The 12,972-nt window shown below is 55.6% G+C and overlaps 1 protein-coding gene across 22 annotated transcripts in view; it reads right to left on the bottom strand.

The window, feature by feature from the left end:
* The window catches only part of DYSF (dysferlin), a 217,632-nt gene that overhangs the window by 113,264 nt on the left and 91,396 nt on the right, over positions 1 to 12,972 (bottom strand). For 13 of the 22 annotated variants that reach the window (XM_041755218.1, XM_041755224.1, XM_041755227.1 and 10 more), the window contains 7 exons: positions 12,438 to 12,479; positions 10,646 to 10,761; positions 9,988 to 10,104; positions 8,547 to 8,724; positions 7,884 to 8,008; positions 5,826 to 5,932; positions 533 to 725 (listed from right to left, as the gene is read on the bottom strand). In XM_041755218.1, coding sequence (XP_041611152.1) covers positions 533 to 725; positions 5,826 to 5,932; positions 7,884 to 8,008; positions 8,547 to 8,724; positions 9,988 to 10,104; positions 10,646 to 10,761; positions 12,438 to 12,479 — 878 coding nt within the window. The remainder of the gene's footprint in view (positions 1 to 532; positions 726 to 5,825; positions 5,933 to 7,883; positions 8,009 to 8,546; positions 8,725 to 9,987; positions 10,105 to 10,645; positions 10,762 to 12,437; positions 12,480 to 12,972) is intronic. The other 9 variants (XM_041755223.1, XM_041755230.1, XM_041755231.1 and 6 more) reach the window with 1 other exon arrangement.

The following is a 12,972-nucleotide window of genomic DNA, read 5'->3' as shown; positions in this document are numbered from 1 at the left end:
ACAAACTGCACCCACTTCTCTGTGATCAGATTCAACAAAGTTCACAGTTACCACAAATGCAGCCTCCTCAGGTCTGGGGACAGAAGGCATCCAGGAGAGCAAGAAGTACAGGACCCCCAGAGAGGCAGGTTTGAGGCCAGATGCAGACAGGTCCCCATTGGCAAGGAGGAGTCAGGTCCCCAGGGGCACAGGCCCCAGCACTGAACCTGGAACTGGGTGCCCAGGTCTCTGGTCTCAGCTCTGTCTCTGACATACTTCAGTGATATTTATTGAGCACACGTACTGAGCACATTGGGGGCATTTATTGAACACCTACTACACACCAGCTAGGCCCCAGAACACCCAGTATCCGGCTGCATCCTCTCTCCTTCGGCTGCGAATAGGGGACACTGAGGATCAAAAAAATGGAGTCTCCTGTCCAAGCTTACCCAGCAGTAGAGCCAGAGCTGGGCCATAGTGCAGACAGTCCCCACGTCCCTCCCAGTTATGACATTCTCAAGCAGGAAGGAAGATACCTTCCAGGGTCTACTACCTCATCAGCCAGGGCACGGAGACGCAGGAGCCAGTCTTCAGCCTGCTCCAGGGCGGCAGGGAGCTTGCCGTGCCCAAGTTTCAGAGCCAGGGCCGCCTCAGTAATCTGGCCTAGGTGACGGGTGCGCAGCCTGTACAGGTGCCAGTCCAGGTGGGTGGCAGAGGGTATCTCTTGGACATTGCCTAGGGGCTGGCTGTGAGGGACAGACAGATGGGATGAAGCTGGCACTCACCCAGGTCCAGACACACATGCTATACACACGTGTACACAGACAGACCCTGCCCCCCCTCCCCCCCGGTAAAAAACAAACCTCACACCCTCAGCCTGTCTTTTGGGTGCTCTATATGCCCTAGGTGACTTCCCCAGCCTGACCCACATGCAGTCATCTCCACAGCCCAGCTACCTGGGGGTACAGGTATGTGGGTCAGGCTCCATCCTCACCTCCTCCAGGAAGCTTTCCCAAACTACACTAGTCCACATGCCTCCTACTCTGAAGTCCCTCAGCCTTCTATTCTGGAGCTGGCTATTTGGAACTTATGAGTTCTTTGGCATGTGTGCCCCTCTGCCCAGATGGCCACAAGCCCTCTGAGGGCCCAACAGGTCCCTCTGGGCCCCCCACATCCTCCTAGAGCAGAGGCCGAGTGCTAGGTTGCCCTTGGCTGAAATGAATCTATTCTGTTGTACACACACTTTCTTCAGGAAGGAAATTTATGGATCCCTGACAAGCCACTGCAGACGCTGTGGGAAGGCCAGCAGCCAGCGATACAGATGTGTCGACCTGGGGCAGCCCCATGACAACCCTCCCAGAGTCCTCTGTTTGGGAAGCCTTTGGAGAAGAGATAGGGGGTACATAGAGCCTCAGAAATACAGCCTTGGGCCCCAAGAGGGGGTTGGGCTTAAACTCCATCCTGCTTGGAGGCACAGAACTCTGATTCCCCCCCCACCTCATCCCACTGGGTCCTTCCCCCTAGATGTGCTTCTTCATATGGCTCTTCCTCACCATACCAGGCCTCTGGGGGTCAGTCCCTACCCCCACAGAGTCATGCGGGGAGGGTGCGGCGGGGTGTCTGTGCTCTCCCTCACTGTGCAGGAGCTCTCCAGATGATCCCTGCCTAGGGGTGTGGGGGCTGCTCCACCCCCGCCCCACCCCCACTGAGCCCTTGACTCCCAAACAGGACATCAGTCAAACCCGCTCCGCTGGTTCTGCCCCCGCCACTTGCAGCCCCCCCACCTCACACTCCCCTCCCCGCAGTGTCTCGACTCCGGCTCCCGGCTGATTTATTTTTCTGCCAATTTCCCCGAGCTATGCAGAACCAATTACCGCCAGAGCGCAGCGGCACCGCCGCCGCCAGATACACCACTCTGGCAGGCCCTCGGCGCACTACATTTTTCCTGTTATTTTTTTTAATTGAATTTTTAGGGTGGGGGGAATGGTACGCAAACTCCATCTCGGGAAACTTAAGCCCCGGGGCCTGTCTCAGGTCACGTACCGCACACCCTGTAGTAATATAATATTTACTGCCCCGAGGGTGCCGCGGATGGGGCTGCCCCAGGCCAAGAGAGGGGCGGCCTCCATCCCCAGCCCACTCGATCGTGGTGGAGGGGCACGCTGGGTGGGTAAAAAGGGGGGCCTGGGCCAGAGTCCTGGACTGGGGCCTGCCTGGGAAGGAGGCCTGAGTGGGCCCGAGGGCGGGGGCAGGCAGATCTGGAGTCGGATCTGGAGAATGGAGCCAACCAGGGTGATTTATGCTCCTAGCCTGGGTCGGGAGCTGGGAGGGACTGCCATACAGACCACCAGAGGGAGATTTTCATGGAGGCCAGCAGCCCAGCCAAAATGCCCCCAAAACAGCCAGGACCCGTGACTGCCACCAACAATATGTCTTGGCCCTTTCTCGCCCCGGGAAAGCCCAAGGAAGGAAAGGGAGACTGGGAAGAGGAGGCTGGTACCCCAACCCCAAACACGGGGCAGTCACCTTGGAAATGGTGGGCAGCCCCATGGTGGCTTGGCGCAGGCTGGGGGCAGAGCTGGATGGCTACCAAAGTCGCTGCCGACCCCTGCTGTGAACCGGGGCAGTATCCAGCCTGAAAGGTGAACTAGCCCAGGGGTCATTCATTTCATTCCTCATGAACAGCAGCTCTGCTGGTCCTGACGAGGCTGGGTCCAGAGACCTAGGCCTGCCCTCAGCACCCAAAACAGAGACAAATAGGCTAACTCCCCACTGAGCAGCCTCAGAGTCAGCAGCACCTCCTGGAGGAAGCCAGTCAGGCCACAGAAAGCCAGACGGTGTTCTGGCCAAAGGAACAGTATGTGCACAAGATGAAGGCTCAGAGGCAGGAGGGAGCACACGTGGGGTAGCGAGAGCTGCACAAGCCAGCACAGAGGCTCCAAAGGGCTGGAGGGTGGGACTGCTGGGGTCCTAGTGGGGCGAGAGAGCCTGTCCACCAGGATGAGAGCTGGGACTTTTCCTGAAGGCAGTGGGAGCTGCTGGGGGCTGAAGCCCAGGTGGCATGGCACAATTTTAGGAAGACTCCAGAGACTGAACCGATGTGCTGCCAGAACAACCAGGCAGAGATGTGAGGCAGGCAGACAAGAGCTCGGGTCTAAGGATGAGAGAAGGCTGGGCTGGAGGAACAGAGGGGGACCCTGCCAGGGGGAGACCAGCTCAGAGGGAGAGAAGCCAGGAAAAGGGAGGGTGTGGAATGAAGGACACTGATTTCAGAGGCAGGACAGGGGCTGGCTGAAGGAATGGGGAGCAGCTAGTGGTCGGCTCTGGCACACTGGCATGGGGTCCCGATGCCTGGCCACCCTGCTCGACAGCACAGAGCCCGAGGTGAAGGCAGCCCTCTTGCTGCCGCCCCACGGCTATCAGGTGGCCTCAAGTGGTGCCTTGAAGGAATTGGTCCTGAGGTTTGGTATTTCTCCCTGGAGAGCCATGTGTCCATTCCAAGAAGAATGGAAGCTTCCCTTAGCCACTCCTGACCTGAGACCAATGCCCCCAGGGGCCCCCAGGCACCTTGTGTCCAGCAGAGTCACTCAAAGAGGCCCGGGCTTTGGCAGAAGTAGATTTAGCTGAACCCTCTGAGAACAGAGCCCGGAGAAAGGCAGTGAGGGCAGCCCAGTACTTGGGTCCCACCCATCTCAGATGCTTCAGGCACCTGCTACCTGCCAAGGTCCACATAACACATGAGTCATGAGCAGTGCTATGGGTAGAACCCAGAGCCCTGGCCCGCCCTCCACACCCGGGCTGTCAGGCCCAGCCAGTGGTACATTCAGAGACACTTCTCACACGGACTATGCCCCCGTATGCTCCTCCGGCCTCACTCTGTCCTCCAACCTCCAAACCACAGATGTCTTTAGGTATCTCCCACCCAACACAGCCAGTCCTAAGCTTCTCAACTTCCCCTAAAGCTGCTCTTCTCCCACTGATCCCCCAAGAATGGCCCTGCTGTCTACCCAGCTGCTCTGGCCACAGCTGGGAGATCATTCTGTACCTTCCTTGGGCCCCCACATCCATTCCACCAGCAAGTCTCATTTATTAGAGAGTGATACAGCCAACAGGCTCAGCCACTTACTAGAGGAGTGAATCTGAGCAAGTTAATTAACCTCTCCATGCCTCTGTTTTCTCATCTATAAAATGTGGATCTCTCTACATCCTAGCTCATAAGGTGCTTATGATTAGTTCATACGTGTAAAATTTTCATAATAGCACCTCACACAGGAAGTGTTCATTATTAGGCTGTTGTCATTATGATGCCCCCTAAAGACAGCAAACTGCCCTCTGCCTCCCTCAGCCCCCAGCCCTCCCTACGTGTCTGGTTTGGGTGACACCATCTAGTTTCTTCACACCACCACCACCAATCCATCCCTCACTCTGCAGCCAAAATGAGCATCTGAATCATAGGGAACCCTGTGCTCCCCCGTAAAACCTCCCAAGGCTGAGTTCACTTTAGCGGACCCTAAGGCCTATCTATCCCATTTGGGCTTTGCTTCCCCTGCCAACCCACGGAGGCAACGGGCATTTCAGGCTTTGCACCTTTGCCTAGACGGTCTCCTCTCCAAAGGTTAGCTCCTACCTCTCCTTCAGAGTTCACATCAGGGTCATCCCCCACTCCGGGAAGCTTCCCTGAATTCAATCTGAGTTTGATGCACCTGCTCTGAGCTCCTACAGCTCATTTCTCTAACTCCTCAATACACTCTGCTTCCTTTGCTCATTTTTGCATCTGTCACCTCTGGAGGGGGCTGATGCTGCAGCCCTGTCAATTTGCTTTAGGTTCCAGGAAGGTTTGGGGAATGCATGAATGACCTGCCTGGAATTCTGTGACTGGGGGGGGGGGGGGTGTCTTTGGAGTAATGTTTTGTTTGATAAAGATGCACTCCCCAGCTGAAATACAAAGGACAAGAATGGGCTTGGCATGAGGCTGAGCATGAAGGTACTTCTCAGTCCCCAGAAGGTGGGATGATAAGATTGAGGGGAGCATAGAATACACTTTCATACATTTGCCCTTAACTCCATACAGTAGAAAAGCAACTATTTATCATTAAGTCCATTTCACAGCTGAGAAAACTGAGGTCCATGGAAGTGAAGCTGCCCAAAGGCACAATGCCCGGTTAAAGGAACAAGAACCTAAGTCTCCTGACATTTCTTCCTAATAGTAATTATAGCCACCATTTATTAAATACTTCCTCAAGGGCCAAGCATTTTGCTTATGTGCTATTATTAGCAGTTATTCTTAACATGAGGTTGAGGATGAGGAAAGCAAGGCTCAGAACAGGTGGGCGGTGAGCCCCAAATCACCCAGCAGAGGAGGAGATGCTGAGTTGCCTCCCCTTCTGCTGGGCCTCTGAGCACCCCCATTCCCCATCACCCCCAGAGCCCTCTTTTCCTAAAGTTGACAATCAGCCATGTCAATAGAGGGCTAAATGGAACCCATGGTCCCCGAATTGGCCTTGGGGAGGAGGGGTACCGTCACCCCCACCAGCCAGCTCCTCCTGGAGATTCCATCAGGGAACTGAGAGGTGGGGGGATCAGAGACACAATGCTCCCCATTCAGGTGAGCCGGGCTGCCCCAGGCCCACAGCTGCCGCGGCTGCAGGAAGATTTATGACCTGCTCTAAATGTCACCTTTTCAACTCCCCATGCTGGCTCCACCACCTTTGGACTCAGCACAGGCTGGACTGCTGGCCAAGCATGGCTGGGGAGACGTGCCGTCGCTCACTGCCACACACGAACACTCCTAGGGAAAGCCTTGGTGAGCCAGGAGGGGAGGGCACGTGGGTGCCAGGCACCCCTACCTGCAGTCTGAGATGAGCTCATCCATCAGCTGGGCCAACAGGGAGTCCACATCCTCTGTGTTGAACTGCGCCTTTAGGGCCAAGTGGACTTGCTCCAGGCCAGCTTCCTGTGGAACAGGCAGGCAAGGGTTGGGACTATCACCACAGAGCCCAAGGTATATGCCAGGCCCCCAACCCCCAGGCCCTGTCACCGAAATTTGAATCTTCACCCTGAGCCAAAGGAGAGAACCATCAGAACAGAGAAGGCAGCACCCAGACCCAAAAAGCCAGGGTCTCTCTCACCTTAACCTTCCAGGGCTCCCCACACCAAGCAGATCCAAATTCTCAAGCCTGGGACTGCACCCACAGGCCTTGATCACAAGGACTTGAGTACTGTGTGCAGACTCCAGCACAACTCTAGCACACTGCCCCTCCCGGAGCCCCTCAAGCCTGCCTGCCAGGTCACAGGTGAGGGACCCTCTGAGCCCACAGCAGTCTCCACCTGGAAGGTGCAATCCCTTCCAAATCCCCCTGCCCAAGCAGGCTCAATCCCCTCCTCCCTTCAGGAACACTCAGACAACCTCCAGGAACAGAGAGTTCCCTCTCTAAACTCAAGGCCCAGCCACTCCCAGGTCACATCCATCTCCTCCTGGAGCTCCTCTGCAGCCATCTCCATGGAGGCAGACAGCTGTCACAGAATACCTGTCAGGTCAACGGCAGGTCAGTCCCCTCAGGTCTGCTCCCCACCCATCAGCCTCACTGGACATGTGCCATTTTTCTGAGGACAGGCTTTGGGAAGAACTCACAGTCCCAGACTTCAGGGAGTGGCTTGTGAGAGAATGGCCACCCCAGAAGATGAAATCTGGACTCACAGAGCAAGGACTCTGAGTCCTCCAGAACCTGGGTGCTGGCTGGTCTCCTTCCTCCCCAAGAGCTGCCAGTCTCAGGAAGGCTGGCCACCATGCCTTCCCACAGGCCTGCATCCCCTCCTGCCCCTCCAAGACCACCGTCCTCCCCTTCCCCTCACCTGCCTCTCACTGTGCTCACCTCCACACCCACTGACATGCCCACACCTCTACAACCACTTCCCTCCACCCCACTGCCCCTGGCTCACTCCAACAGCATTCCCCAGGTTCCCAGAGGCCACACTCCAGGCTGTGCACACACAGAAAGAGCCTGGAGCCACCACCAGGATCACCAACCACCCGCCTGGGCCTCTACACCTCTGGCCACTTTGTTCTCCTCCACTTTCTGGCTGAGAGCCAGGCCTTCAGCTCTCAGCAGCCACAGATCACCCTCGAGGGGATCTCCTGATCACCTCCAAAGCAGCACTCACTGCCTGACCTCATAAACTCTATTTCTCCCTGCCTTCCCAAGTCCCCAGGCACCAAGTCCTACTAGCCCAAGTCTCATAGCTTTGTCCCAGAGCCCCCCCGCCTCCCCCCACCCGCTGGCCCAGTGCCTTATCACTGTTCCTGGACCGCTTCCATGGCCCCTAAAAGGGCTCCTGCTTTCTGTCTCCTCACTGCCTCCACAACGCCTTCCAGATGCTCCTGCACCCTCTCTCTCCTCTGAGTCCCCATCCTTCCTCATGGTATTCCTAGAGCGTCGTCTGCACCTCGGTTTGGAACCTCTGTATGAGGGGTGTGGGTGAGCCTGTGCTTGCCTTCACTAGACTGACTCCTGACGGCAGGGTAACTCCTTGTTCATGTCTACCTTGAGGCTACAAGCCTCCAGCACAAACCCTGGCACGTAGTAGGAGTCAAAGGCATTTGATGAATGAATGAATGGGTACAAGGCTCCACCTTGCTGCTCCAGCTTCCCTTCTCTCAGCTCCTTCTCTGTTCTGTCTCCTACCTCACTGGGCCCCCCAGATCATTCACACTCCCTTGCCAGCAGCAGGACAAGATCACAGATCTGGCAAGCCACAGTCAGGATACAAGGGACTCAGGCACCATGAAAGTCTGCAGATATAGCTACATGTAAGTGCTTGCACCCATGGAGTCCTGGCCTATGGATACCCATGGGGGCAGGGGGCAGGCACAAGGCATGTGCAGGTGTGAGGCAGCTTCCACTCACCAGATGGTCAGCGATCCTGAGCAGCTGGTTCTGAGCCTCGACTCTGTGGCTGATGTCTTCCCAATAGGATGACAGCACCACCACAGGCTTCACATTGCCCCAGGGCAAGTAGTAGTAGTGGCACCCTGGAAGGACAGGAAAGGCCTGGTACTGAGCCAGGAGTACAGAGGTGGGTGGGAAGGGGACCAAGGGCGGAACAGATACAGACACCTGCTCCTTCCCCCTAAGAATTCCCTTGGACATATAGGATTGCCCACATACCCCAGTGGCCAAGCAAAGTGCCTGTACTCCCTCCTCCTGGGCTGAACAAACAGCTACCACTCTTATTAGAGAGGTTGCTAAAAAGACCATGGGAAACCCACGTTCTCCAAAATCTCTACACCAAACAAATAGCCACCATGAAATCGACTATTGCCATAGGTCAGGATCAGTGCCGACCACAGCCAGTTCCAGGAGCCCAGTCTGTGGTCCTGGCAGCAGAGACTCACCTGGAGGTGAGTGGGGAGTGGGCGGTGGCACGGGGGAGTAGGGGACAGAGCAGGGAGTCACCCTAAATCAGTTTGCTTGGGCCAACGCCTTCAGGTGGGCCTCCAGCAACTCTCCATGAGAAGCAGGATTTAGGGTTCGGCCCCACTGTGCCAGGCGCATGGCCTCCAGCCTCACCATCAAAGACTGCCCGGCTGTACTGGGTGGTGGAGGCCAGTGGCAGACAGGTCGTGTCGAACTTGTTGCCGTAGTTCCCAATGCTGACCTCAAACTGGATGGCATCGTCGACATCCTGGAGCATGGTGGCCGAGTAGAAGGCGGCAAAGAGAGAGTACTTGCGCCTCCGGAGGTATTTCTGGGGGCAGAAACGGCAGCTGACGGGTCATGGGAGAAGGAAGGAAGACACTGGGGTGGGGAGGGGTCACATGTCTGGCAGGCCCTGGCCGTGACTGGCGCCCAATAAATCCTGGCTGGACAGATGGGTGGTAAATGGTCCAGCTAAGCAACAGTGCCCAGATTTGGTTACTAACTGAGCAAACTCATTCCAGGCCTGTGTGTTTGGCCATGTTCCTCTAATAAGGCCTGCTCCTCCAAGGTCATGCTGCTCCTTAATCCAAACCAGCAGCAATGGCACCGCCCCCCACCCCCACCCCAGGGAAGCCTGGGCTCCTGCATCTGCCATTCAAAAGGAGCTGAAGGCTCTAAAGCACCATGCGCTGCCCATAGCTCCCCACCCCATGCCAGTCAGGGTCTCCACTACGCCACCCAGTTCTGCCCTATATACAAACTACCATATGCTGGAGAGGAATGTCTCCTCTAGGCTTCGGGGACAGGGCTGAGGACATGGCAGGCTCTCAATCACATACCCTGGTTTGAACCAAGATGACTTTGTGGTCCCCTTCATAGAAGGCAGAGAGAAGAGGGGTGCACAACTGGGTGGTTGAATAATGCAAATAGTAATAACAGCTAATGCTTACTAACTGCTCAGGGCATGCATCTTTGATTTAATTGAATTCTTGCAACAACCTTAGGAGGTAGGTCTACTCACTATCCTGAGTTCATTGATAAGGAAAGTACTAGAGCTGGTAAGTGGTCAAGCCAGGATTCAAACCAGCGCTTTCTCACTAGAATCTGAAAGCTTAACCCACCATGAAGACCCCATCCAGCTGCCTCCTGGGCACAAGGCTCAGGAGGCCTTGTGAGGCTGTTCTGGTACATTTGAGCCTTAGTGTCCTCATCTATAAAATGAAGATACTAAAAGCATATACCTCACAGGTGCTGGGAGGACTCAGTGACATCAAGTCACTAGCATTGTGTCTGACATACAGTGGTCAATAAGTGTTAGCTGTTCCCACGGTATTGTTATAAAATAGACCTCTCACTTTGCATCAAGCTCTAGGCTTTTAGAATGTGTTTATTAATCTTCCTTGAACTTCTGAATATTCCTCAGGGAAGCACAGGTGCCATGGGGCTACTCCTACCTCACAGCTGAGGCACTGGCACACAGAGGGGTGAAGGCACAGACTGTGGGCAGAGCTGAGCCTCCACCAGGACACTAGGAGCCAGTCCCATTTGGCTGCCACTCCCTTCAGCCCTTCCAGAGCCACACACCCCTCACCTCCACCCGAAGGATGTCATCAGCAGGGAGGTCCTCCACCCTTTGCTCGCCGCTGTGCTCCACCAGCTTGGTCTCCAGGGAGAGCAGAAGCCGACCTCGGTAGGCCACGCCTTGCCCCTAAGAGGGGAGGTTGGGTCACCAGGAACAGGGGAGATGCAAGGAAAGAGGAGGAAGAGGAGAGCAAGGAAAGGAGCCTGATCTGGCCCTGAACTTGCTCATCACCCCGGCAACCAGGAAGGCTGTGGGCTACCCTCATCACTCTGCAGATAAGGAAAGGTGGCCCAGAGAGTTCAAGGGGATGTGACAAGCCATCCAGACAGACTCCAACCCAGACAAATGAGATGAAACCTGACACAGATGAGGCCTGGGTCCCTCCAGGGCCAGGAAAATGAGGGATAAGGGGGCCAGGCTGGCCAGAAGGAGAAGCTAAGGGATGGGGTGTGAGAAGGAGGAGGGGACCAGGAGGGGGCCAGGTGGAAAGAGGGTTCTCTGAGGACGGGCTGTCTGGCCCTGGGCCCACTCAAGCCCCATCAGGCAGCTGGCATCCAGAATGGAGCAGGTGCTGCCCAGGCTGGAAGAGCCCTGCATGCAGGCCTGGGGATCTGGAGCTGGGTGGGGGTGGGGGGCAAATGGGGTGTGGAGATGCTGGCAGGCTCACCTTGCCCATGTTGAGTTCCGCGTAGGGGTCCGGGAAGCCAGTGAATTCCCTGGGGCTGCCATAGAGATTGACGAAGCAGGGCCCGAAGGTGGGAAGGAAGCCCAGATGGTCATCCACTGGGAGACACAGGTGGGGATCAGAGGAGCCAGCCCTGCGGGGCCTTCTAGTGCTCAACTCAACCAGCTTCAGACCTGCATCCATCCCTGGCCCTCAGTTCCCTGAACATGCACAGGATGCAGTGCCCAGAAAGGCATAAAGAATCATGACACTGACCATTGTCTCTCACAGACCCCTTAGTCCACACCACTCTGCTAAGACACGGAGATTTGTATTATTTCTATTATCTCATTTTACAGATGAGAAAACTGAGGCTCAGAGATGCAAAGGAACACCTCACTACAAAATGGCATAACTCCAAATGATCTGACCCCAAAGCCCATGCACGCAGCCAGCATGCAAAGCTAGGAGCTCTACTGCCCTGCCCCTCCTAGGCCAAATCCCATCCTGCATGCCCACTGCCTCCTGCACAGGAGTGAGGGGAGGCACAAAGGAGGCCCTGAAATCTGATGACCATAGAAGCTATCCCTGGAGCCAGGGCAGGAACCTGGTTAGGTGTCCCAATCCACAAGCAACCCCCCACCAGGGAACATGTCTCCCTTACCCCCAATATCATTATGAAGTCAAGGCAGATTACCTAACAGCCCTAATTCATGCTGGCCTCCTGTCTCCCTCCCCACATTGTGCAAAGAACAACCTTTCAGTAGCACAGGTGGGAGGAGAACGAAAAGGAGAATCCCACAATGATGAGGGAAATCCTCCCTCCTTTTCAGAGGCCCTCTGTGGTTATGTCATGATTTTCCAGCCAACAGACAAGTTTTCTAGGACAGGACTTCACTGGGTGTATTCTGAGAACCTCAAAAAGCCAGGGTGTCTCTTCCAGAGGAAGTAGGGGGGCAAGCTGTTTCCAGAATGCCAAAAGCGGGAAGTGGACCCACGAGCAGGAATCATCTGGGATGATCCAATACATATGAGCAAGGAGGGAGCAAGGTAGGTACAGAATCAATGGCCTCAGAAAGGACATGCTTGAGCCCGAGCTAAGGGCAGGAGCTGTGAACCCTGAGTCCCTCCACATGCCAGGCCCCTGAGGTGATGTGGGGTGGGCAGGGACAGGGCTTGAGAACTAGATACTACTGACCAGAGCGCAGGAGCACACGCACGCACGCACACACACACCCGGCCACAGAGCCAGCTGCCAAGCTACTGTCCTGACTCTCCCTCCAGTGCCCAGCACAGACAGGGCTCTGGCATTTGGGACCAAGGTGGGAGGCCCAGGCTGAGAAAACTAACATGAGCTTTACTAATTATTCGTACTAATCCTCTCCATTATGATTTACCTTGTGAACTTCAAGAGCTTTCCACTCCCCCTGGCCTCCCCCTGGTCCCCAGGATGTTTTCGTCCAGGCCCCCACCCCACCATTCCCTGCCTGAGAGTGTGTACTCATTTGAGCCTAAGCTGGAGCCCAGTTGGTTCAGGAAAGGGTTGGGGATGAGACTGGGGGGGGGGGGGGGGGGGGGGCGGGGGAGAGAAGGAATTGTCTTTAAAGCATTCCCAGCGATTTTCACATTCAACCTCGGTTGAGAGGTAACAGCCTCAGGTAAGCTCAGAGACTGGGTGGTGAATCCCAGCCCCACCTCAGGCAAACTAAAAAATTCCCAGCAACCAACACCCTCTCCCCTCCAGCTTAAACCCCGAGGCCTGCCCCCTTGCCATCCCCAGGGGGAAAGCACATACGGTCCGTGGCTGGAGAAGGCTTGACCACACCTGCAGGCTCCTCTGAAGCATAAAGAAATGGAAGAGGGGTTAGGATGGACATGACTGAGACGGGGACTGGTTACGTGCACAGGCATGTGGATGGAGAGCTGGCAGGCAGGGATGGAAAGACAGTCCCGTGTGGGAAACAGATGTGGCCCAGGGTCCCACCCCCTCCCAGCTGTGAATTTATCACAAACTAAGTCATCACCACACCACTCTACCCTTCCCTCCCCTTAGCTACAGGGTGAACCCTAAGGTCCCTCCCCACCACTGTCTGCCTACCTATGTCTGTGTACTCTGTGCACCAATTGAAAATGGGGCCCGAACTTAATACATTCAAGTAAAAAACACAGAAAAGAAATTGTGCTTTTTTTTTTTTTTTCTATATTATAGCCAAATAAGTGAGGGAAACAAAGTACAGACACAAAGAAAGGGTGCGGGAAACACGAAAAGGCAGTGAGGCACACCCAGCTCTCCACCCAACAGGCAGGTTGACACTTGGGACCAAGTATAC

Source organism: Vulpes lagopus, chromosome 5 (genome assembly GCF_018345385.1).
Source record: "Vulpes lagopus strain Blue_001 chromosome 5, ASM1834538v1, whole genome shotgun sequence".
Taxonomy (NCBI): Eukaryota; Metazoa; Chordata; class Mammalia; order Carnivora; family Canidae; genus Vulpes; species Vulpes lagopus.
The sequence above is the reverse complement of the archived record's forward strand: the minus strand, read 5'-3'. Positions and strand labels throughout refer to the sequence as shown.